At 45.1% G+C, this 23,327-nt stretch overlaps 1 protein-coding gene across 1 annotated transcript in view; it reads right to left on the bottom strand.

The window, feature by feature from the left end:
* The window catches only part of UBR1 (ubiquitin protein ligase E3 component n-recognin 1), a 136,789-nt gene that overhangs the window by 99,287 nt on the left and 14,175 nt on the right, over positions 1-23,327 (bottom strand). The window contains exons 2-8 of the mRNA XM_088471259.1: positions 20,843-21,102; positions 9,530-9,608; positions 9,275-9,376; positions 6,021-6,151; positions 2,942-3,083; positions 1,243-1,305; positions 856-979 (exon numbers count right to left, since the gene is read on the bottom strand). Of these exons, the coding sequence (XP_088327385.1) occupies positions 856-979; positions 1,243-1,305; positions 2,942-3,083; positions 6,021-6,151; positions 9,275-9,376; positions 9,530-9,608; positions 20,843-21,102 (901 nt within the window). The remainder of the gene's footprint in view (positions 1-855; positions 980-1,242; positions 1,306-2,941; positions 3,084-6,020; positions 6,152-9,274; positions 9,377-9,529; positions 9,609-20,842; positions 21,103-23,327) is intronic.

Raw genomic sequence — 23,327 nt, 5'->3', positions numbered from 1 at the left:
CCCACTGCGCATGCGCATGACGGAGGGAGCTCCGTCGTGCGTATGTGCGAGACCCGGCGAGCGACGGGCTCTCCATCGCTCCGGGTCTCGCACCAAAGGGGGTGTGCTGTCGATGTTGATTGACAGCACGCCCCCTTTGGTGGGCGTGCCGGGGGCATGCCTGCCAGATGGAGGCGTTCCCATGGGAACGCCTACCGTCTGAAGCCGGCCCCACTGACATCACTAGTGATGTCAGTGGGAGTGATTTTGGCTCTGATAGAGCCAAAATCACTCCAGGGCTTGCGGCAGCGAGACCCTACCGCAGGGTCTCCGTCACAAGCCCGATGGTCAAGACCATCGCGACCATCATCATGGACGCTCGCATATGCTGTGGGTGGTCACCCACAGCTATGCGAGCGGCCAGGAGGCCGCTCCATTTTCAAGAAGGAGGGCACTGATTCAGAGCGAGCGCTCTGGTCAGAGTGTTCGGCTCTGAATCAGGCCCTATGTTGGAGCCTTGCTATTCAACAACTTATCTTTGGTCACTATGCACAAAAAGTAGAACCTTCAAGGCAGCGTCCAAATAACTAGGCAACAACTACCTATAGTTAGTGAGTTCCATTCAGTATTCAAGTTTTCACAGACACTAATTCACTGTTCTTGAAAAGTCCAGAAGGGTGTTATTTCCTGTCTAACTTGGGACTATTTGAATATCATTGGAAAGAATAACCCACGGCTCATGTACCTGAATCAACATCTAGTTTAGTAAAGCACAAGATGAATATGGAAAACAGAAGGATAGTGCACTAGAAGCACATGATGAGCAACATAGCTCTACATGAGAGATTGTACAAATATAAAAATAAGAATACTCACTAGAGTAGGCCAGGAGTTTCTTCAACCAGATCCCGAGACTGCAAGCAAAGGCCTGATGTGCCATTACCAGAGAATGCAACACTTCAACATGGAGAGGCCGCAGAGAGACGTTCTCTGAATATGTCTGAGGGGAAACACAGGATAAAAGTAATGTGATCAGGAATGTGTAAATTGCCAGGAAATGAGAAAATGAAAATAACAGTGGATTGGGGGCAGTAAGGAGGGGAAGTTATTTGGGAAAAGGGGAAGAGGAAGCACACACTGGCATACATGCCCCACTTTGCTGGCCTGGGGTCCCAGATCAGGTCGCTCTTACTGCAGTTAATGTGCATTAATAAATGAAGACCAATAGAAGTGTTTTCATTGGAGACGTGTCACAGTTATTACCTTGAGTTTCTCGGAGGTCTCCTGGCATTCTTCTAAAGTGCCTTCTTTAACGGTTGTGCGACCCTGTATGAGAATAAACGTTAATTGCCCTACTCAAACCAGGCAAAAGAGAATATTATCATTGAGTGCATGTTAGAAAACTGAAGCAGGTGTTTGTGCAGAATAGCTGTCCACGACCCTACGGTTCTAGGGGACTTTGATTGTGTCTAATTCACAATCAGTACGGCTGGGGAGCATTTTCAGAGTGGCCAGGCAGCATTGTCTACTGTAGTGTTTACCAATCCATTATGATTTATATCTTGATATGTCTAAAGGTTTCATTTTATTGATACAGTTTATATTTTTATTCCTATAAGTGGGTGGGAAGGGGCCCCAGTGCATTGTTTTGCCCAGGCCCTGACCATTACATGAGCACTAGGGTTCAGTAATAGGTTTACCTTTCAATAGATTAGAGAACTCCTACGCACTGGGGCATATTCAGTTGGGGGCGAGAATAGCAAGGATCCCGCACCTGCAAGGTTTTTCCTGTAGGTGCGGGATTTTTGCTATTCAATTAGGTGCGGGGTATTTCGGGTTTTGAGTGTCGGAAGGTTTTGTTTTGAGTACCTTCAGAGCAAGTCAGATTTTTCCTAAAATCATTAAATTTGGGAAAAATCAGTGGGACTTGCTCTGGGACCCTGGCGGCACCCCCCTACCCCAGAGGGCTATTTAAACAATTGGAAGTCTCCAATTAGATTAATTAGTCCTTAATTACTTACCTTCTGCAGCGCTGTCTTCTGCATCCAGCGTCAGGTCTGCAGCAGCTGTGAGTATGCAGTGTGTGTGTGCGAGTGTGTGTTAGGGTTTGTAGGTGTGTGTGTAAGAGTGCTGTGTGTGTGACCACCGATGTGTTCCCCCCCCCCCCCCCGGCAACGGGCGCTGGAAGAACTACATCTACCAGCAGCTCTTGCTCCTCCCACCAGCCCCCCAGAGTCTCCCAGCAGCCCCCTCCCCAGTGACAAAATAGAGAGGAGGCCACTGGGAACCGCGGGAACTACTGGAGACCCCATGACAGGTAAGTGGTAATTTGTTTTATTTTTTTACGCAGCGCAGGTTTTTCAGAGCTGAAAACCCCGCAACCACTTTTTTTTATTGAATGCCGCGGGTATCAGGAGCGTGCATACCTGCGGTAATCCAAAATTGAATATGCCCCACTATGTCCAAGCGTGCTGCTGACATGATGTACATACATTTGTCTTTAAAAAGGTACACGAGTTGTACCGAAACATTGACCTTCTGTAATATTGAAGTCATTATGTGACCAAGCTTTGACCATGTTTGGGAGGATGTGAATCTGCATTAAATATCTTTTAGGTGCAAAACTGGTGAGTTCCCTCTAATTATTTATATGGATAACCTGCACAGATACATTGGCAGACATATCTTGGAGGATAAGCACCCCTAAGCTGGACTAATATACAAGAGTGCAAGCTATTTGGATGAAGACATAGTGGAAATTAAGTAATGAGGGGAAAAGAAACAAGATAACTTGACAATAATGTTTAATTATGGGTGATTACTGTTTATATGAAGTATTTAAAAACAGATCTACTGTCCAGAGCTGATAGTGGGAGGTTAACTGGTTGCTGACTAGAAAGGACACCTGTGTGGTTAGGAATATTAGTAGTAACATGATCTGATGGTAAATAACCTTACTGACCTCTCTCTCTGCTGCGCTGGTTAGTGTCTGTGCCTCTTTCATATCACAGCCCAGGGACCTTTGCAGACTGTAGATAAAGTGATCATTGGAGTGGTGTTCGTCGCTGAAGAGCACACAGTAATAGTGGTTTGGCTTTTCTGGCCTGCAAGAGAAGCAAGAATAATCAGAACAGTCTAGTTGCTATAGGCCAATCATTCTGAAATTTGGTTAAATAAATATCATTTTGGTGGGAGGAACTTGGTGTAAATCAAACTACTTGGAGAGTTAGGATAGTGAATGAGGGAATCTCTGCTGACATTGGAACAGCTGCAGGCAGTGTTCTAGTAAAGTGCACCTATTACCTAAACACAGTACAAGACAACATTTTGTATGCTGACCTTTATTACTGAGAATGAAGCCTATCAATTCACTAAGAACCAGTTACCTCACGGAGGCTCACAAAATGGCTGCTTCCACTGTGTGTAGGTGGCCTATATACTGAAATCAAAGAGATTCTGAACATTACAGCAACAAAACACAAGCAAAAATAAGCAGTTTTTAAAAGGGTGCTGGAATATACTGACAAGGAAGATGTAGAGAAGAATGAAAGCTAATATAATCACATTACAAAAAAACAATGTTTTTTGTCCAGTGTGCGTCATGAGGGTGGTGTGGGCTGCACCGGTTTGTCACCCTCGGAGGGGGTGATCCCAAAATGCCAGCTCCTCTGCAGTGACAGGAGCCTGGTGCTGCAGTGTGACATTCTCCTGCAGCAACCGGCTCCTGTCATAGAAAAGAAGCTGACGGTGCAGACGGTCCAGTCTCCGGGCAGCCCAGCATCTCTGGCGATCCTGGGCTGCCTCCGGATGTTATCAGGCTCCCCCGCAAAGCCTCGCCCTTTACTTAGGCCAAGACCTTTTCGGCCGGACGTGCCTCCAGCGCGCGGGGGGTATACAGAGTGTTCACCGGGTGTCACCAGACCCGGTGAAGCCTCCGTTTTTGTCTCAGTTACCTGAGCACAATACTCTACAGTGTTATGGTAAATGTGATTGGCAGATGACAGCATTGGTTTTGCCCATCAAAAACGATGTGGACAAACAGAAGCACAACACTGCCCATCACCACATAACTGAACCTAAGGATGACAGGTAAGCACAATTTACTTAATATATTTTTTTCGGAAATAATTTTGATAAGAAACTTTTGAACATTTGGCCTATGGGGTGTTGTGAAAAAAAAGCTGACACTCTAGGGCGCCGTGATTCAAGAAAGTTTCGGAACAACCGCGTTACAGTAGGCATGGCCAACCTGTGGCTCTCCAGCTGTTGTGAAACAACAAGTCCCAGCATGCTCTACAAGCTGATTGGTGAGAGGGTAAGCTGGGACCCGTAGTTTCACAACAGCTGGAGAGCCACAGGTTGGCCATGTCTGCTCTACAGCAATGCTGCACCAACGAGTGGTCCTTACCCCGAGTGGGTCTCCCTGCAGCAAGTAAAAAAAAAAAATGTGTTCTCATACATTTATATAAGCTACATAGGTTTGTATTTTCTTGTTTTTTATCGATTATTAAGACATCAAAGGGGCCATAAACTATTTCATCCAAATGTTGCACATAAAGCCACTAGTCACTGACTAAGGGGTCTATATAGTATTCATATGTTGTTGCTAGTACAATTCAGTGTGCTGAGGAACAATAGGGGGTTAAAACCCCCCTCTCTTTTCTACTTGGTATGACCCCTCCCTTTCATGCACCTGAAAAGTACTATCAGATTGATTGAGCAGCTGCCATTTTTTTGTTTGTGGTTAAGAGATGCACGAAGGAGCCAGCATTAGTAGGGCATGCTGGTTCTAGTAGTGCTAGTTGGAGTTCCCAGGGGTGACTCCCAGGTAAGCTGGCTCTCAATTTGGATGCATTTAGGTAAGTGCCTTTATCATGAGGCCTTACATTTGCCAAAATATATATGTGCCTTTATTATGAGGCTTTAATTGGTATATATTACATTTGGGGTGAGCGTATGGACGTAGGGCCCCCGAGGCTACTCTGGCTGGGCCTCCTCATGGCATCACCACTTAATACACATAGTAACTTTTCACATCACCTTTTATGTTTGTTTATTATTCATGTATTTTCTCACATATATTTTAACCTCTCATTCCACACTTATTGATTACTCGCACACACCTATACTTTACACTGCACTATCACTCTTTTCCATTTTCGTGTGATGCCCTGGGGGGGTTGTGGGCTGGATGTTTTTTGGGGTGCACTGCGCCCTGGACGTGAACCTCTTATTGTTAGAGACTGCTAGTGACAGAGAAGCCGTGAAGAGGCCTAGCAGCTTCCCATGTATTTGCAAATGCATGCAACCAATATCTCTGATTTCTATTACCATATAGTATTCATATGTTGTTGCTAGTACAATTCAGTGTGTTGAGGAACAATAGGGGGTTAAAACCCCCCTCTCTTTTCTATTTCATCCAAATGCTGCACATAAAGCCACTAGTCACTGACTAAGGGGTCTATTTACTAAGTAGTGTTAGGAGACAGAGTGAAAAGTGATAAGGTGCCAATCACTCAGCTTCCAACTGTCATTTTTCAAACACAGCCTGTGAGATGGCAGTTAGGAGCTGGTTGGCTGGCACCTTATCACTTTTCACTCTGTCTCCTAACACTGCTTAGTAAATAGACCCCTAAATCATCTAAGCTAAACAAGGGAATTAATCAGAAGTATTTAAATTGAATAATCTGAAAAGACAGAGTTTTTTTTATTCTATTTCAGCCTGGCTTCTTACATCCGTACACTTCTCTGTACACACCAGGCTCTCCCCATTCACCAGGACCTGCCAGGACTATTTGCCCAAGTATAAATGAGGAGTGGTCTCTGCTTTCTTTATAAAAGAACAGTGTGTAACTAGAGATGTCTGGTATATGCATGGCTTTAAGCAGAACATCTGCTGTAAAATGGCACAAATTAACTCTAGGTTATGCTATGACATAAAGCAGAAAGCTGGTTTAATATATAAACCATTAATATTTTAAAACGCAATCTGAATGAGAGAAAGAGCACAATGCAATTATTAAAACACAAGTATATAATACCCTGTATTCAGATATGCTGGCAGACTCTTCGCCTCCTCCCAAATCAGCATGTCTATAATGTACTGTATGACAACAGGGAACACTTTCCTAGTCTGTAACAATAGCTCTTCAGTTAGCCGAAATCCAGTATCCTGAAAGGCAAAAGGAATCTGTTATATCATGTAAAACGTGCAATGTGGACGGTCTAACGGTCTCCCCAGCTTCAATACGCCTTTAAAACGTACCTTTTTATTATGCATATCAGCCATCCTCACAACTCAATACTGTTCTCCTCTATCATGTGTCCTCCTCTAACTGCTCACCCCTTACCCATAGTATGTAAGCGCTCACAGGCAGGGCCCACTTCCCTATTGTTCTTCTCCTTCAGCGACACGGACTCTGTTTGTTCACCGAGTGAGTTGCGTTGAGGTGCCCATACATCTGCGATGGATTGTCGCTAAGTAGCAATGCGATCGGAAATGCAGATCTTCTGGGTGGAAACGCCGACCGCCCACCATCGATGTTCAGCGCTCCGTCACAGGATCGCTGAAATTTTACATGTTAAATGTCCCTGATTAGACAATCACGATAATTTTTTGATCGCAATCGTCAAATCGGGAAAATCCAACATGTTGCATCTCTGCGATCCTGCGATGCAGCATCGCGACAATCCATCGCTGATGTATGGGGCCCTTTAAGGGTTTGGTGATTGTCGAATTGGTATGTGCTGCAGACACCTTGCGGCACCCCATAAATAAAAGTTAATAATAATAACAATGTATAGCGGACACCAGTTGGGATAGTTAGCAGTTGATTAGTCTCACAGCTGTGAACCGTAGAAATGAGTTGCAGAGGGAAATATATACGTCAGTACGTTGTTCATATATATTTGCATAACAAGCCAGCACCACCTAAGCCTGTTATACAGTTAAAAACAGATAGTGAGATTTGGTACAAGAAACGGAAGAGCCCTCTACCCAGAGCTGGATTAAGGCTTTGGGTGGCCCGGGGAACTTAAGACTGGGGGGACCTAGAGGGCAACATTTGGGACATGGGGATTAAGTCCTCATGTGCAAGCCTTAAACACGAACATGACAAAGGGGCATGGCTACACATCATGTCCCCATTTCATATCACCCTGGAGGCGTACCCTAAATGCCGGGCTGCCCTCCTTACCTTTTCTCCAGCCCACGGGTGGGACAGTACCCGAAAAACAGGACTGTCCCACCAAAATTGTAATGGTTGGGGGGTATACATACATTCATTGTCACACATATAAACTTACATAGACACACTGCTGTACACATAGCCACACATCTACACATACATGTATAGTCACACACAATACACTTACATACGTACTGTTGTACACATAGCCACACATACATACTGTCACACAAATATACACATACATACAGTCACACATATAGACCCAGTCACACATCGCTATACAAGTGTTGCATATCAAATTAATCAGCACAGAAAGTAGTTTTTTTATGTATATATGTATGTCTTTTTTATATGTGTAATGAGAAACAATAAAAGATTACTCAATTAAAAAAAATAAAATCAGCACAGTCTCCTGGTGCGTCCTAGCCTAAGACGCATTTTCGGGCGAAAAAGATGCCTGGTGCTAGCAGAATCACATGACACCTGGTGGCTCCCTCCCGCCAGGTATCTCGCACTACATGGTCTATTGAGGCTAGATGTCACACATACACTTATACTGTACATACAGTTACACACATACACATATACTGTACATACAGTTACACACATATACACATACAGTCAGCACATAGTCACACACACATACAGTGACACACAAACATACAGTCAAACACTATTGCACATATGTACATACAGAGACAATATACAGATGTGTCCTCATACATTCTTGTTGAAGTTGCGCTAAACAGCCCCTTGCGCCAGGTCCCGTACGGCTCTGCTAGTATCGGACGTCTTATTCGGCTGAAAATATGCCTTAGTGGCAATGTGATGCACCAGGAGACTGTGCTGATTGATGTGATATGTGACATATGTATATCTGTGTACAACGGAGTCAGTATCTGTACACGAAATGCTACGATGTATCTGCCTCTGCTTTTTTCCAAGCAAAGTTCCATTTTGCCTCGTATATAGACCCAGTCACACATAGCTATACAAGTGTCGCATATCAAATTAATCAGCACAGAAAGTAGTTTTTTTATGTATATATGTATGTCTTTTTTATGTGTGTAATGAGAAACAATAAAAGATTACTCAATTAAAAAAAATAAAATCAGCACAGTCTCCTGGTGCGTCCTAGCCTAAGACGCATTTTCGGGCGAAAAAGATGCCTGGTGCTAGCAGAATCACATGGGACCTGGTGGCTCCCTCCCGCCAGGTGTCTCGCACTACATGGTCTATTGAGTCTAGATGTATGAGGACACATATGCAGTGCCCCCCCTCCCACTTACCTTGCACTCTAGAACACTGTCTGCAGCTGCTCCTCCCCTCCTCTCTCCCATCTATGCTGCCGACTTCACAGTACTTTGTAGCCCTGCCCTCTTGCTTGGACTCCATATCCACCACCCCTCTCCGTTTCAATTATTACTAATCACAGGGCTCTACTGCGCTGCATCTGTAATCAAAGGCTGGGGGGCCTCCTAAGAGAGGGGGGACCCCTAAGAGGTGGGGGCCCAGGGGGCACTTGCCCCTGATCCTACCCTCCTACCTGACTCTCCTATAAATTTAGCAGAAAGGGTCTTCTTAAATCAGAAGATATTTACATGCTCAGAGCTAGCACTTATGTATTATTCCACAGAATGAGGGCTAAAACATTGACACATGGAATTGTAATCACAGACGATCCGCAACTCTATCAATTGGCCATCCATGTATCCAACAGCACTGGCTTACTAGTACGGATAAAGTCACAGATGCAGGGGCATGCATATGATATGCAGATAGATTATTTAGGTTCTCGTAGTGCACAATGGGAGATAAAGGTTTCTGCTGTGTAGAGTTTGGAGAGTGAGGGGAAAGTACACTGGTCTGTTATCATAGTATATAAATGGACAGTCAGTGCGTATCATCACCAATCACTGTGCTTGCAGCAAAATGCTGCACGTGTCTTCTACAAGGAACAAGCAGCAGTAAAATGAACAGTCACATAAGACTAAACACCAGCCTATGCAGGTTATACAGTTTGAAAACATTAGGAATTTTAATTGGCTGTTAAAAAAAGAGAGAGTCGAATAGATAGATGCTTCAATATCATAGTGATGGCTTACCTGATCTACAGCACCAGGCTCATGGACCTTGCAGTACGGACCAGTTTTCCAGGCCTCAGTGTCTCCACAATCACAGAACCCTCCTCCCATTGATGAATGCATCTGTAATGTTACATAAATGCCAATGTTTAATGCATTGATCCAGGATTGGCTTTCACACAATAAAAATACATCAGTGTGTAATAAATGTACAAAATAAAGACAAAAAGCCCACAAATGACGCTGGGACACTACAGTGGGGGCCACTGTTCATACCTTGTAGCGGTGGGTCTTGTGAAGACTGTTCTGGAAACAGTTCATACAAAGGACACAGGTTGGATCAATAGCGCAGTCCCTGCAACAAACACAATACTCTTTTACATGCCAAATTATAATGAATAATAACAATGTGACAATCTAGGTAATAATCAGGAATGTGTGTGTGTCCCCTCTACACCAACACCTCCCACTACTGTAGCGGACAGACTGAGACACCATACAGAGTTCACGGTGAGACCTTTGCGGCCAAGTGAGGAGGGGAGAGAGGGACCAACGACCCTGCAAATGATGGGTCACAAATATTAGTGCAAAATACAAGAATATGAGTTCTATCAATGTGAGGGTAAATCTAGGACTCACAAGCAATGAAACGCTGTCATACTGAGGGAAATTCTATTAAACTGTAAAATTGTAGCAAGCATAATATTGAAATGTCCGCAGCTACTGCTTAATGCTGGGCATACACTGCCAGATAAAATGCCTGTCAGACCGAGAGACATTTTATCTGGCAGCCTGACAGCCAGCAGATATCATGGGCATACACTGTGAGATACAATGCCCGGTGCGGCCGACATTTAACTTACAAAATATTGCAACAGACGGGCATGCTGGACGATCGGCATGCCCGAGCGATCGATATTTTAGCATTGGTCAGCCGTAAACACAGTAGAATTGTCGGCCCGATATTTGTAAAGTGTATGCCCAGCATGGGATGTGGTCAATATCCCGACCGATGGAATTCCAGCGGTGAGAATGCTGACGCAGGAATCCCGACACTAGCCAGAATACCGGCACCAGCATCCCGACTGCCGGGATCCTGAAGGCAAGTACTGGGTTAAAGGGGAGGGTTAGGGGTTGGGGTTAGGCTCTAGAGGTAGAATTAGGGTTAGGCACTAAGGGGGCAAGGTTAGGTTTAGGGTGCGGGGAGGGGGAGGTTAGAGTAGGGAACAGGGGGCGGGGGGGAGGGTTAGAAAACCGACCAACAAAGTGGCGGTATTCTAACCCTTTCGGGATGCCGGCATCTGGATTCTTACTGCCGGGATCCCGAACGCCGGCATCCCGTATGTATTCCGCCCAGCATTACCAAATGCTTTGATAATTCACATATACTCCTGAGATGATCCTAAAACAAATGCCCATAAAAATCTTCCAGCAGGTGCAGACATGGAAAGAAGGACACGATCATTTTCCCAGCTACTGGCTGCAATAAAACTCTACAACATTTTGCTAAAAACAAAAAGAAAAGTCCATTGCGATTTGGGAGTAGCCTCAAAGCTGTTGTCTTTGCATAAAAACAAAGATCCTGGCTGGGCACGGTGTAACGATGTCTACGTAACTGGGGCGAGCACCGTAAGACGTTTTCCTACACACATCTGCCTGCCTCTGAGTAATAGTATAATAGGACATCATTATTTGAGAATTTACAGAAGAGGATGAGACCCATCTGGCCAAGTGTCACTTCCCAACAGCACAGTCCTGAGGCCTTTATAATAACAACTAGGTCATTCAGAGATGGCTGGAGAATACAGAACAGCTGGAATCAGTGGAAGCCTCTCAATAAGAATTGGGCTCCTAGTAGAAGGATCCAGCAACACTTATTCAGAAAGTGAGACATCACTCTTACAGATGTGTCCTTACACATCATTGCTGCAGCCCCGCCAAAAAGCCCCTCCCGGCGTGCCAGATCCCGTGAGACTTTGCTAGCGCTGTGCGTCTTTTTTGGCTGAAAATGCATCTAAGGCCCCTATTCAATTAGCGGCGAAAAACTGCCGATTTTCGCCAAATAAACGGTGAAAACGGGAGGGTTGAAATCATCAGAAATTATTTTAGAAGTGTACGATTGGCCGTAATAAAAGTATTTTGGGTACTTAAATTGCATCGGTTGGCAGTAATTTGCGTATACGGAAAAACTTTTAAAAATGATAGAAAGCTAGTTTTTTCCAGGAAATTACTGTTCCACGTCAATTGGGGGTACGTTAAAATGGGAGCATGTATATTTTTGTGTCGTAAAAACGCAATTTAAAAAAAAACTCCTGCTGCGGCCACGTGCGATGTTTAATAAACACTTGACGCATCCATACTGCCCCCCGAAAAATCACCCAAAATTTGACTGGTCATTTTTTGCCAAAGTACGCATCTTCCGAAAAATGTTTGGGGTATTCTATCATTAGGAAAGGGTGTTCAAAGGGTTCTGAGAGAAATCCACATTTTTAGGCAAAAATAGGGATTTTGCATTTTGTTTTCTCCTGGCCTGAGATGGTGAAAACTTTTCTCCTGTTTTTGCAGCGTTTTTTTTTGCTCCAAAAATCGCCGCTAATTGAATACAGTCCATAGATGCATTTTTGTCAAAAACAGACGCCCAGCGCTAGCAGAGTAGCACGGGACCAGGCAAGTTGCGCTGTGTAGCGTATGGAGGCTTGATGAATGAGGACACATCTGTAGGGCCCGATTTAGAGGCGGAGGCAGACGTGTCCGTGTCTTTTGCCACAATTGTGCCTGCGTCTTTATGCTAATGCTGCAACCAATTTTCAAACAACGGAGATGCCCACTTGTTCTTAATACATGTGCATTCCCATCACTGTTCGTAGTTAGACGCATCATCGGTGCACCGCGTCGGCTTCGCCATGCCAGGTATCTCCCAGGAAGGCCCATTAAACTTCTCAGACATCTCTGTGCACAATCTTAAAACATCGGCCGTTGCGTGCGACATAGACACTGCGTCCACCTCTAAACCAGGCCCTTAGGGCAAAGGTTCCCAAACTCAATCCTCAAGGCACCCTAACAGTCCAGGTTTTAAGCATATCCATGCTTGACCACAGGTGACCGACTTAGTGCCTCAGTGAAATTGATATAAAAACCTGTGCTCAACCATGGATATCTCTAAAACCTGGCCTGTTAGGGAGCCATGAGGACCACGTTTGGGAACCTCTGCCTTAGGGGGCAGTTTGGATGCTGTACCCAGGTGATAAAATTAGATTCAAAGTTTGGTTTACTCGCACCTCACGTAACACACATTAAGAAGCAACTAACGGGTTGGGTATGATATGTCGACAGCCATAATGTCAACATTTCAGCTGTCGGCATTCTCATAATGTAGACACATTTTAACAATGTCAACATCATAACTGTCGACAATGTGGTGTTGACATTATGAGTGACAACATTGACATGGTCAACCTTCATTTCAATATTCTCTTCTTTCTATTGGAAACTGTAAGATCTTTTCTACTTTGGTACTCTGGAATGTTGCTAAAGGCTCAGCTGGAGATATTGGAGTAACGGTTCCAGGTGGTGGATAATGGGCTTGATTCGGCAAGGAACGCAAAGGAGAGAACGCACGCACTTGGCCGATGTTTTTTCACTGCCCATGCATCGCACTGTGCGTGCGCGAACTAGCCGGTGCGGTCAGGTTATGGCATGCAGTGTTTACGCAGACCCTTCCGATATTGATTGACAGAACGTGCCATTTGTGGGTGGTGACGGGGGGTGGTCAGGCAAACGCAGGCGTTATAACGTCGTTATAGGGGTGTGCGTAATTAAAGCAGTGCAGCGGCATATGCAGTCATACCGTAAACTGTACACAGGAAGCAGCCAAGATCCTGCGGAAGGTCAGGTCAACCACTATTCTGCTAATGGGTCAGATGGTTCTCGATGTCACCGATGTTTACGCTATCTTGCGTGCTGATCGGGCTGTGAGTAAAGGGAGATGGGCGGCTTAATATGGAACTTGGCGTCTGCATCTTGTGCTGCGGTCTCCGTGCGTGTGCATTGATTAGCATATTCTTGCAGTGGACGGGTGCGTGCGTCTGCATCTGTGCGTTCCTTGCTGAATCAGGCCCAATGTACAGAAGAGCTCACCCTGAAGAGAAGCTTCTGAACGGATTACCTAGTTTGGACCATACAGCTGATCATTAAAGGGCCACTGACACTAATAGGGGGAAATGTACCAAGAGAGTGATAAAGTGGAGAGAGAGATAAAGTACTAACCAATAACAGTGATCGCACTGAGAAAAAAAAAATTGTGGGTCTCTGGGACGCCTCATTTATATAATCGGGGTCCTATTCCACTGTTTATGGGTCCCATTACATATTATGGGGAAGTGACAGGCAGCAGCTGGGACAGTGCTGGGGCAGATAGCAGTTGGGGTAGATGGGATTAAAAGGAAGCAGCAGTTGGTGTAGAGCTGGGCTCAGAGGGTTGAAAGGGCAGGCAGCGCTGGGATAGAGAGGGGGTAAGTGCAGACAGCAGTTGCGTCAGTGCTTGGGGGCAAGGATGGGGCTTGGGGCAGGTAGAGCTGGGGTAGGGAGGGGGCAAGGGTAGATCGCAGCTGGCACAGTACTGGGGGGCAAGGAGGGAGTTAGGGGCAGGCAGTGCTGAGGGTAGGGAGGGGATAAGGGTAGATAGCAGCTGGGGCAATACTAGGGGCAAGGAGGTTGTTAGCGGCTGGCAGTACTAGGAGTAAGGAAGGGGCAAGGGAAGATAGAAGCTGGGGTAGTACTGGGGGCAAGGAGGAAGTTAGGACTGGGGGCCTCATTCAGAGGCGGTCGGAGGATGCAAGCGGTCGCTCAGAAACTGGGCGGCCACTTGCATCCTGACCGCCCGCCTCTGTTGCGGTCGTTAGGCTGTGGGTTAACACCCACAGCTCTAACGTCCGCTCGGGTGATGGACTACCCATCGGGGCTTACGACAAGACCCTAGGGTAGGGTCTCACTTGTCGTAAGCCCCGGAGAGCTTCTGGCTCTGTCTGAGCCGGAAGCTCTCCACTGATATCACTAGTGAAGTCAGTGGGGCCTCCCCCAAACGGCACGCCTCCGTTTGGGCTGCCACCCCCCCGGCCCGCCTTCCAAACGGGGCGAGCTGTCAATCAACATCGACAGCTCGCCCCCTTTGGAAAGAGACCCGCTACGACCAGCGCTGTCGGTCGTAGCGGGTCTCACGCATGCACACGAGGGAGTCGTAGACCGTACGGCCGCCTCTGAATAAGCTCCTGGGTAGGGAGGATGTAAGGGTAGATAGCTGGGGCAATACTGGGTGCAAGATGTGGTTAGGGCCAGATAGTACTGGGGGTAGGGATGGGACAAGGTTAGATAGCAGCTGGGGCAGTAGAGGGGTCTAGGAGGCAGCTAGGGATTGGCAGTGCTGGGGGTAAGAAGGGAGTAAGGGACATAGCAGCTGGGGCAATACTGGGGGCAAGGAGGAGATTATGGAAAGGCAGTGCTGGAGGTAGGGAAGGGGTAAGGGTAGATAGCAGCTTGTAGTAGTAGTAGCTAACCCATGCCCCACCTCCAGAAAGAAAAAACATCTGCACAGCTGTGAAATGCTATTCTGGTTTGGACTGACTTCGGCTGCTGGCACAGATCACTGCAGTAGGCAGGATATGTGGTTTAGTTCCGGGTGGGCTCTCCTCTGAGCTTCTTGACACTCTGTGATGTCTCAGTGTTGCAGCATGTGGGGAGCCGGGTGTGTGACTTTGTTGCAATTCAATCTGACTGCATGTGTATGTTAGACAGCCAGCCAGGTCCCCCCTGACACCCTCTATGGGCATCCCACGCGAGACCCACGTCCAGGAGCAGGCCCCCCCAAGTACCGTGCCTGGGACCGGGCACATGTGCAGAATAAAGTGCCCCAGGATCAGTTTACTCCTGACCGTCCAGCAGGGGGATCGCTCCCCCAGCACTTGTCCTGGCCCTGCCTATGCCACTAGTGAGGTGTTGGAGGAAGGACTTCTGTCATTGCAGATGCTCCTTCTGCCCTCATCCGTCTCCCATTCTCCTGGCTGTAGCACAGTAAGTCCCAGCTCGGAAGGACTTCAATTGTGCCGTATCATCAGCTGCGACAGGTGGAAGCTCCACAGTGTCTGACGGAACCAAGGAGGCGGTCCTGCCGAATGGGAGCCGGCCAAAAGAGAGGTTTCTCCCTGTCACTGCCGGACATAGTGATCTGCGGCCGCATCACCGATTCATTACAGAGTGGTCCCGCCCGGGAGGCATATTCCCCTCCCTGCCTCCCAGCCCAGCACATCCCGGTCATACACTTAATTGGTGGCCAGGGTTTGGCTGCAGCACAGGGGACCCACCCATTTTTGAAAAGGAAGTCCCCTTGGCCTCAAAAGTGGGTAAAATACATGCTATAGCGCGTATTTGCAATCACTAAATCAGCTCATGTTACAGGCCGTTGGAAAAATGTCAGCTAGGAGCTGGTTGGTACTTTATCTCTCTCCACGGCTTAGTACATCTCCTCCGTAGTCTTTAATAAAATATCTACTAATGTGAGTCGCATACATTTCTGTAAAGCTACCCATGAATTTGTTGAACCAGAGAAAAAGCAGCCGGCTGCAGTGCCCTTCAATGGCATGTTCAACAGGAAATCTCCTGGGCACAGGAAAATAAACCGTAAACTGCTAATATCCTAAACCTCGCCCTCAATTCTACTATGGGTCTGCTCACATCCTCAGCATTTGGCATCTCGCAGAACTCTGCAGTCTACATTGCCTTTAAAACATATTTTATAGTCTCTTCCTCGTTGTTAGTTTATTTGTATCTGCTGCTCTTCCGTTTCCAGGTTTCTCTATCCCTGTAAACTTCTATTCTTGTCTTATGTTTTATGCTGGGTACACACTGGCCAACATATCGGCAGATCAATTAAACTGACGATATATCGTGCGCATGTCGGCGGGTGTGTACCAGCGACATGTCTGTGAACAATGTCGTTCACAAACATATAGCGTCGGCTGTGCAGCACAGCCAATTCCCGATAGATATATTATATATATATATATATATATATATATATATATATATATATATATATATATATATATATATATATATATCGTGCTGTGTGTACGGGCTGGACAGCCGACCACCCGTACACTTGCTGCAGACGCCGCTGGTGACTGACATCACAACTATACAAGCACATGTTAATGCCTGCCCAGTTGTGACGTCAGGCACGACACATCGGGCCGGCGATTGGTATGTGTGCAAGCACTTACCAGTGGTCAGATAGGACGGATGACCGATCTATCATCTTAGTTTGTACCCAGCATTAGTGTCTGTCTAGTTACATATTTGAATATAATTGTTCTTTATTTAGAATTTTCACAAATAGATAATTCACATTTAATTGAATTTAAGGGCAGCATGGATGGTGTAATGGTTAGCATTAGCCGCACAGTACTGGGGTCCTGGGTTCATTTCCCACCATCTGTGTGGAGTTTGTATATTCTCCCTGTGCTAGTGTGGCTTTCCTCCAGGTGCTGGTTAGTGAACTGGCTACTGACAAATAAAATTAATGTACATGTGTGTGTACATGTGATAGGGAATATAGCTCCACTGGGGCAGGAACGGATGTGAATGGCCAAATATTCTCTGTAAAGCGCTGCGCAATATGTGTGCGCTATATAAATAACTGGTAATAAATAACACATTTAATTTGTGTATGTGCTGTATTATAAATGGAAAAAATGGAAAGCAAACATATGCAGGGTGAGATGTACTAAGCCTTGGAGAGAGATAAAGTTCCAACAAATAAGCTCCTAACGATCATAAAAAATTACAGGAGCTGATTGGTTGTTACTTGATGCCTCTCCACTTTCTCTCTCTACAAGGCTTCGTACATCTACCTCCAATGAGAAAAACGGGATGAAATACATCGTTTACAGTCACATCACCCATCGATGGATGTTGTACCAAGTAGGAGAAGAAATTGGTTTGACACGATTGATAAAGTGTTGGGGTGGGAGGGAGGCTGCCAATCTGAATGGTAGTTGCTGGGAGGCGCTCTGACATGGCAATAAAAAGAACACAGATCCTCCACCTCTGCGTGTACCTCCTAGGACTAAATTTATTTATTACCGGTTGTTTATATAGCGCTCACATATTCCGCAGCGCCGTACAGAGAGAATATTTGGCCATTCACATCAGTCCCTGCCCCAGTGGAGCTTACAATCTATATTCCCTACGACATGCACACACACACTAGGGTTAATTTTGTTGGGAGCCAATTAACCTACCAGTATATTTTTGGAGTGTGGGAGGAAACCGGAGCACCCAGAGAAAACACAGGCAAGCACAGAGACAATATACAACACTGAGGGCAATGATGAGAATCGAACCCATGACCTCAGTGCTGTGAGGCAGTAAGGCTAACCATTACACCGTCTGTGCTGCCCCACATATATTTGCTTAAATTACAGCGACAAATACTCCATAATAATAAGAAAGGCAATATCTATATTCATGAGCCAGAATAATAGTGGTACCTACATAGCTGGCCCTACATAGGGTCAGTTAGAGATGTCACTAAGCTTTACCCAAAAGGGATGCTTATTACCCAAATACACACTGTCAGATAGATATCCAACGAGAAAAAAACAGCAACTTGCAGATGCAGTATCTGATGGTAAATCACAAGGAACAAACAGGTTTCTTATATGCCCATGAACTAAACTTGAATAAAATGAGCTAGGGGCCAACAAATAAATAATAATATAAACATCAACTAAAAGCCAACTTAAAAAGCCAACTTAAAAAACTAAGACATCCCACATATTTGTAATCACACAATAGTTCATAATGCTAGACGTCTCTTTGTGGGCCCATGATGTCAGTGCAGCATTCGCTAACCCAGCGCAAAAGATGGTGGAGCGCTATACTCAATAATATATTAAATGGGCCAAAATCAATTACATGACAGGCTTGTAGATCCCAGGTTAAGTGCCAAGGAGTATTCAATTGGAGTTTCTTTGAATGACATACCAACCCTTAAATCATCAATTGAGAGTCACACTGCTCCGGAGAACCCAAATTACCTTGTTGGAACTAGAGACCACAGACAACTCATTGCCTAATTGTAAGGTGTCATGGCGTGATTACCTCCCCATAAATATATAGCAGTATGGGGAGGGTGAACTCAAATTACACACACCACAATGATCTCTTGATGAAGGGACTTCACACTGTATTAAAGAATATATGCGGGGGAAAAAAACATTGCATTCCCATTTATTTCTCCATAATTTGCCTAATCTTGGTCACATTGTTGACCATCTGATAGGGGGCGTATATGAAGGTGGTGTCGGGGTAGAGCTTATGCACGCACGCATGCTTGTTATTGAGGTTATTGTTATATAAATACAAAATAGATTTATTAATATAAAATACACTTGTAATACAAAATAAGCAGTTTGAATTGCAAGCTGGGCAATAAAACACAATGCTGCATTGAATCCACTTACATCATAATAATTAAAAATACCAATTTGCTCCACAGTTCAGGTGCAACCAAGTGCAGCCTCCAAATGATTGGTCTTTGGGTAAAGTTGTTTAGAAAAAAACATAAAATCAAATAATATGTCTGCTCATTGAGCAAAATTAAAGATTGACTAACACAACATATTATAGATATAGATAGTTAAAATACTTACTTTTTCTGCCAAGGATTCTTTTTTATGATAAATACCAAATAGAAACATTTCATTCTCTGATACCGTTATAAACAACGTTGCAAGTAAAGATGGTATTTACCAGGCATTATAAGTCCAGATCTCAAAGTGAAAACTCCTATAATTAGGGGGGATATACCTCCAATGTCCGTGTCTGGATACCAAATACGCCTTTAATTGCTAGTGCTTATACCTGGATACAATACTTTGTTGGGGTAGGTAAATGCAGGATGCTTATCAGTATGGAGGACTTCTGATGTGAAGTGCTGTTGTATACAGCGTGCCTCGCGGTATCTGGGGTGAGAAGCTTGCATCGGCGGTTATGTGGCAGCGCCTGAGTGACTCACCGCTGTTGGCACGGTCCCTTGTGCACAGAGGGCCTGATTCAGAGCCGGACGCTCTGACAAGAGCACTCGCTCTGAATCAGGGCCCTCCTACCTAAAATTGGAGCGGCCTCCTGGCCGCTTGCATAGCTGTGGGTGACCACCCACAGCTTATGCGAGCGGCCAAAAAGATGGTCGCGATGGTCAAGACCATCGCGCTTGCGACGAGACCCTGCGGTAGGGTCTCGCTGCCGCAAGCCCAGGAGTGCTTTGGCTCTATCAGAGCCAAAAGCACTCCCACTGACATCACTAGTGATGTCAGTGGGGCAGGCCCCAGACGGTAGGCGTTCCCATGGGAACGTCTCCATCTGGGCAGCAACGCCCCCGGCACGCCCACCAAAGGGGGCGTGCTGTCACTCACCATCGACAGCACGCCCCCTTTGGTGCGAGACCCATAGCGACGGCTTGGCTGTCGCTATGCGGGTCTCGCGCATGCTCACGACAGAGCTCCGTCTGTCGTGCGCATGCGCACTAGGGCACCATCGACCCGCTTGCGAGCGGGTCTGAATCAGGCCCAGAGACCGGATCAGTCAGAGTACTAACAGGCGGCCGTCCTCTCCAGCAATGGTAGTATCTGGTTTGTGTGTCTCAATACCCCGCACCTGGAGCGATCAGGTTAAGAGAACACCAAACCGGCAGCGGGCACAAAATGGAGACCTTGGCAGACAATGGCAGCAGGAAAAATGCACACTGTCTTTCAAAGCATTTCGCCCTTGTTCTAAGTCAGGGATGGGGAACCTCAGGCCCGGGGGCCGTACAAGGCCCCCGGAATCATTTGGTCTGGCCTTCAGAGCATTTATATGCTAGCCTCATCTGGCTAGCAGGGTGCCTAGAATGGCACCCTGCAGCCAGAATCTATGCAGCAGTGCCGCCTGGAGCGTCCTTAGGACGCTTCAGACGGTCACACTGCTGCCCTTACAGCTCCCCAGAGCATCCTCGGGATGCTGCGGGCATTGCTGTAATCACCGGCGATTGTGGCCTCCTCCCTTATGACATCACACGGAGGGGGCGTGGCCTGCACTGGGCCCACAGATAATGTTATATATATCAAAATGGCCCTCGGCAGAAAAAAGGTTCCCCACACCTGTTCTAAGAACTTTATCAAGACGCAGTCATTAATGCATGTTTCTATTCTAAAGTAGTTTCTGACCAAATAGCAATTGTGGATTATTTTTTATTGTTAGATTATTCATTAGAGCCAGGATTTGGGATTTGGGGTACTCTCAGTATCCTTTTTGTTTTATTTTCGTTTTTGGGTAAAGTTGTGCAACTCAATACTTAAAATGCATTTAACATCTACATACAGTTGAATCAGCCATTTATGGTTTAAAGCAATGAGAACGTGAATACAGCCCATCAATATTCTGACACCTAGGGACATCACCCAGATATGTCTCACGATTCGGCAGGCTGAGTATTGATGTGACCAACAAAATGGCTACCTGAACTGTGTGTAATCAGTACAATCACACCAAGCATACCTGCAGGAATAGGTGGTCTCCCCTCCTCGAAAGACTTTGCCACAAAGAGGAGGTGCTTCACTTTCACGTAGTTTCTCCATGAAGACTTTGGGGTCTTCTCCGAACAGATACCCCTCCAGTGGTGTGAGAATATAGGCCTGAGCCATCTCGCCCCGATTCTCCACTTGTGGCTGCTTCCCACCATTTGCGTATATATGGGTGACATATTTTGCCAAGTGTTGGTGGAAGGCTGAGGCAAAATCCACCGAATTATCCAACCACTAAAGGAAATGGCAAAAAATAAATAAAAGTCAGAACTTAGTTTTTAATAATAGATATAGGAAGGCAAATTAGGTACAATAATATACAAACTGTCTAGCTGTAGACATCCAGACATTCTCTCAGGATTATAGAGAGGCCAAAAGGGGCCCTAGTATAATACAGTTTAAATAGGTTTATGAATCGTTTGGCAAAATATTTTATATTTATATTTCCTAAATTTAAAGAGCTTTTTCTCAATATTATCATGTTCTGTTAGTTACTATATATAATGCTTAGAATCATTTCAAATAAATTATTTCATCTGATTTTTGTAAATATTTGGTAGATCAAGTAAAATGAATCATGGACAATGATAACATTATTGCGATCATAAACTTTAATTAACAAAACAATAATAACTAACGCCATGAGTGTTTCATGTTAAGAAAAACGCTGCAAGTAGACATTTTTTAAATTATTTTGGAAAAGAGGTTTGTGATTTCCAGTCAGTGTTTGGAGAAAACTAAACTGGGCATTCCAACAAGAGCCTCATCCCCAACAGGAAACTAAGATGACATATGGCTTGGGGCTGCTCCAGAACCCATCGGTCAGCTGCAGTCACTCAGCAAATGACAGAACAGCAGAACATTTCTGAGAACTACGGTACAAAACTAGGGTGTGTTACATAGTCAACCTAAGGCAACCAATCAGACATTTGGTTTCATTTTTCAAAATTTACCATAAAAAAACAAAACACAAACTGATTTGTTGCTCTGGGTTTTAGCAGCTTTTTCTTTTTCAGCAAACGTTTTTACATAAATGTCCTCTCATATGTGCAAAAACAAGGTGGAAATACAATGCTCTGTATAGCAGTAAGAAACGGAAAAGGAAGCGCTTGGAGAAAAAAAAACAAGTTATACGCATTATATCCTGATGGAACATAATACTTTTAATTATACACATAACAAATCACACCGCCGATATTTTCAAAAACAATGTAAAAACATATCTTTGTAATAAAAGTATCTAATAAATAATCTGCAATAATTCAAATGTCGATAGTTTGCCAGTCTGTTAAACGTGCAATAGCAGATTTAGGTGTTAGTAGCAGTCAATAGCAGATTTTGGGGTCTATTTACTAAGCAGTGTTAGGAGAGAGTGAAAAGTAATAAGGTGCTGGCCAATCAGCTCCCAACTGTCATTTTTCAAACACAGCCTGTGAGATGGCAGTTGGGAGCTGATTGGCTGGCACCTTATCACTTTCTTATCACTTTTCACTCTGTCTCCTAACACTGCTTAGTAACTAGGACCCTTTATATTGTTTTGTTTTCAAGTCACGCAAAAGTAAGGTTAGTGAAGCAGTCCTTGGACTGATATTCTGTAAACTAACAGATTTCTGCAGAGTGTACAAAATGGTATATTTACCTCCTGTGATTCACAGTAATGCATCTTGTAGGAAAAGTATTATATCTGTCTGTACAAGTTACAGCTTCTAGACAGACAAGACAGTCACAGTTCATATACCTCCCGGCTGCTGGAGGCTCCCTATTAGTGCAGCCTGTATTCCAATTGTCTGTGCACTACATCCTGTCTATCTCACTTCTAGATGACGCCAGGTGATCCAGCAGGTGTGTAGCAACGTGTTCCTTTAACGTGTTTCCCCGCCTCTCAGCATGTTTTTATGTTTTAATATTGTTTTTGATAATACCGGTCAGTGTGATTTTGATTGCTATTTGTGTATAATTAAAAGTATTTTCCATTAGGATGTAATATAACTTGTGTTTTCCTAAGTGCTTCCTTTTTTGTGTCTTATTATTGCTCCATGTTTGAGGGTTGAGTATTCCCCAATTGATTACTGCAGGAAAGAGACAGGTGGCTGCAAGTTGAATAGTATCAGCGTCTGATTGTTGTTCTATATAATTCTCTGTGTAGTTTATTTAAGCAAACTTACATTATTAGGACTGTGCCTTGCCCAATTTTAAAAGGGCAAAATGCGCTCTGCCCTTTTAGCTGCGACCCACTAAAACAGCCTGCCCCGAGCCTTCCCCACCCATGGGGCAGCAGTGTCCTGCGGGTGGGAAAAGATGTGGAAACAGATCATCGTTCGGATGAACAGACGCCGTTGCATTTATTCAACGTGAGGGGAGAGCTTGCAGGAAACCTAGCACCTCCGTAAGGGCTGGGCAAACCCCCAAGTGCGACAAATTGCAGGCCTGTAGCTGAACAGATCCGATATAATTATTGC

This window comes from Taudactylus pleione, unplaced genomic scaffold, assembly GCF_031769625.1.
Source record: "Taudactylus pleione unplaced genomic scaffold, aTauple2 ptg000113l, whole genome shotgun sequence".
NCBI lineage: Eukaryota > Metazoa > Chordata > Amphibia > Anura > Myobatrachidae > Taudactylus > Taudactylus pleione.
This window is presented reverse-complemented; position numbering and strand designations above follow the sequence as displayed.